General features: G+C 43.2%; 1 protein-coding gene and 1 long non-coding RNA gene across 2 annotated transcripts in view; one reads left to right on the top strand and one right to left on the bottom strand.

Moving 5' to 3' along the window:
• The window catches only part of LOC113813597 (sodium-dependent nutrient amino acid transporter 1), a gene marked incomplete at its 5' end in the record, with an annotated part of 5976 nt that overhangs the window by 3143 nt on the left and 333 nt on the right, over positions 1–2500 (top strand). Inside the window, 8 exon segments of the mRNA XM_070142305.1 lie at positions 144–278; positions 460–563; positions 902–1088; positions 1195–1371; positions 1484–1583; positions 1741–1917; positions 2181–2275; positions 2492–2500. The exon segment at positions 2492–2500 is cut by the window's right edge and continues 333 nt beyond it. Of these exon segments, the coding sequence (XP_069998406.1) occupies positions 144–278; positions 460–563; positions 902–1088; positions 1195–1371; positions 1484–1583; positions 1741–1917; positions 2181–2275; positions 2492–2500 (984 nt within the window).
• Positions 2490–2500, bottom strand: part of LOC138867261 (uncharacterized) — a 1795-nt gene continuing 1784 nt past the window's right edge. Inside the window, exon 2 of the long non-coding RNA XR_011399763.1 lies at positions 2490–2500. This exon is cut by the window's right edge and continues 812 nt beyond it. This is a non-coding gene — a long non-coding RNA (uncharacterized lncRNA).

Genomic DNA, 2500 nt, shown 5'->3' with positions numbered 1-2500 from the left:
GGTAGGCAAATAGAAAGACATAGACAAGCAGGTAGGCAAATAGAAAGACATAGACAAGCAGGTAGGCAAATGAGGATGCATGGTTATTCGTATACCAAACTGATATACACGCACAGAGCTTATGGCATCCGTTTGCCCTCCAGGTCGCCTACTTCACCGCCCTCTTCCCGTACGTCGTGCTCTTCACTCTCCTGGGCCGCGGCGTCTCGCTTCCCGGGGCGGTCGAGGGAATCATCTACTTCATCAATCCACAGTGGCACATGCTGGCTGATCCCAATGTAGGTTTGAAGCATGCACTGATGAACATTTTTCCTTTTAGTTTATTTATTTATTTACTTATTTATTTGTTTGTTTGCTTGTTTTTTTTGTTTATTTATTCCTTTCTTTCTTTGCTCTATTGTACTATGTGACTAATCCGGCCACCAATGGTTTTCATTTGACTTTCCGACTTTTTCGCAGGTGTGGTACGCCGCCGTCACCCAGTCCTTCTTCAGTCTTTCGGTTGGTTTTGGCGCCATTATCACGTTCTCTTCTTACAACGGCTTCACGCAAAACATTTACAGGTAATGATTGTCTGTGCTGGATTATGTATTATCTAGAATTAAGACTGTATTTTATGGGCGTAAAGTTGGCTTATTTTGATTATTTTTGCTCAGTAGTTTCTAAGACAGGCAGAGAATGGTTATGAAGCTGGCATATACAGATAGTGTAATCTGTACACCTAAGTTCCCTGCCTAAATGCAGTTCGTACTGATGCAGCAGAAATTCATTTTACTAACTCGCTATCAACAGTCATGCATTAGAGTTTAAGCCACTCGGCATTGCCCTCTTATGCCTATCTGCTTCCCTACTGACATCGTAAGGCATCATTCGTAAGTAAAATATCTTTTTCCTTGTACAGAGATGCCTGGATCATCAGCTTGGCCGACACGCTGACCTCCCTGCTCGCCGGATTCACCATCTTCAGCATCCTCGGCAACCTCGCCCACGAGCTCGACGCGGATGTGAAGGACGTGGTGAGGGGCGGCTCGGGTCTGGCCTTCATCTCCTACCCGGACGCCCTCGCCAAGTTCGACTGGGTGCCGCAGGTAAGTCAGGACCGTGACCAAGGGTGAGAGACCTAGGCATAAAACCTTGGACGTTTGAAAAAGCAATTATAAAAATAAAATTATAATCATTCGGTTTGTTCTGCAGTTGTTTGCTGTGCTGTTCTTCCTGATGCTGTTCACGCTGGGCGTCGGCTCCGCGGCTGGACTCACCGGCAACATCATCACCGTCATCTGTGACCAGTTCCCAAAAATCAAAAAAGTTTACATAACACTGGGCATCTGTGTCTCAGGGTTCCTGCTGGGTCTTGTCTATGTCACGCCGGTAAGAGACTCTGCATACGTATACCATAAGGACTACCTTTAGTTCTTGCACATAAATAAGCTTTTCCAGAAAGGCCATGATTAGTAATCTGTATGAATTATGTATACCCTAGGGTGGGCAGTGGATTTTGGACCTTGTCGATTACTTCGGAGGTGGATTCATCATCTACGTTCTCGTTATCGTTGAAACTGTCGGGATCAACTACATCTATGGTGATCACATTTTTACATTTTTTTCTGATTGTTTATTCGACTATTTTTTTACGGCAAGTTCGTCATGTATATAATTTTTGTTATAATGTATGAAAATGCCGATTTCTAATATGCATGTACACTGACATTATCATTTCTATTATTTCAACTTTTTTAGGCATGAATAACTTTATTCGTGACATGAAATTCATGCTGAGGGTCGACCTCGGCATCTACTGGAAGTTCTGCTGGGCGTTCTTCATCCCTGTCTCCCTCACGGGCATCCTCCTGTACATCCTCATAGACTTGAGACTTCCCACTTTCGATGGCCAAGAATACCCTGAGATTGCTTATAGTAAGTCCTTTTTATCAGGATGATTCAAAGGATCATAATTTGATAGAGAGATAACGTGACAGACAACCATTGAATAATCATGTGAATTTGTCTGCACATACTGCAAAACAAAATGCAAATCCTTAAAGTTCTGCAAGGAAGGCAATCCTTATCACAGAGCCTTTTTCCAAGCATTATCTTTTCACCGAAAGTATTATGCAATATCCTCCAAAAAAACGCATGAACCTCGTAGTATCCTAATACCCTTTACTTTGTCCTATCAGCGTGCGGTTGGATCCTGTCCGGTGTGGCCGTCGGTATGCTTCCCATATGGTTCACGCACGCTGTGTACATTGCGGAAGGAAGTACTTTCAGCGAGGTAAGTCCGCATTCTGCATTTTCTTTATGAGATGGGATTACTATATGGGTGTGTGATCATCAAAGGACATGACGTTTCAAGTTGAACTGAATTTGATATATAGTTTGCGGTGTCAAGTTAACTAAAACGTTACCGTTGTAGCGGCTCCATTGTCTTCCACTTTTGTGTTAGTACCACGTACCTTTATTGATACTTTTTCCTTTCGCACCAAAACAGAAAGTGAAG

Source organism: Penaeus vannamei, chromosome 3 (assembly GCF_042767895.1).
Source record: "Penaeus vannamei isolate JL-2024 chromosome 3, ASM4276789v1, whole genome shotgun sequence".
In the NCBI taxonomy this organism is placed as follows: domain Eukaryota; kingdom Metazoa; phylum Arthropoda; class Malacostraca; order Decapoda; family Penaeidae; genus Penaeus; species Penaeus vannamei.
Note: the sequence above shows the minus strand (reverse complement) of the source record. Positions and strands in the feature narration are given on the sequence as shown.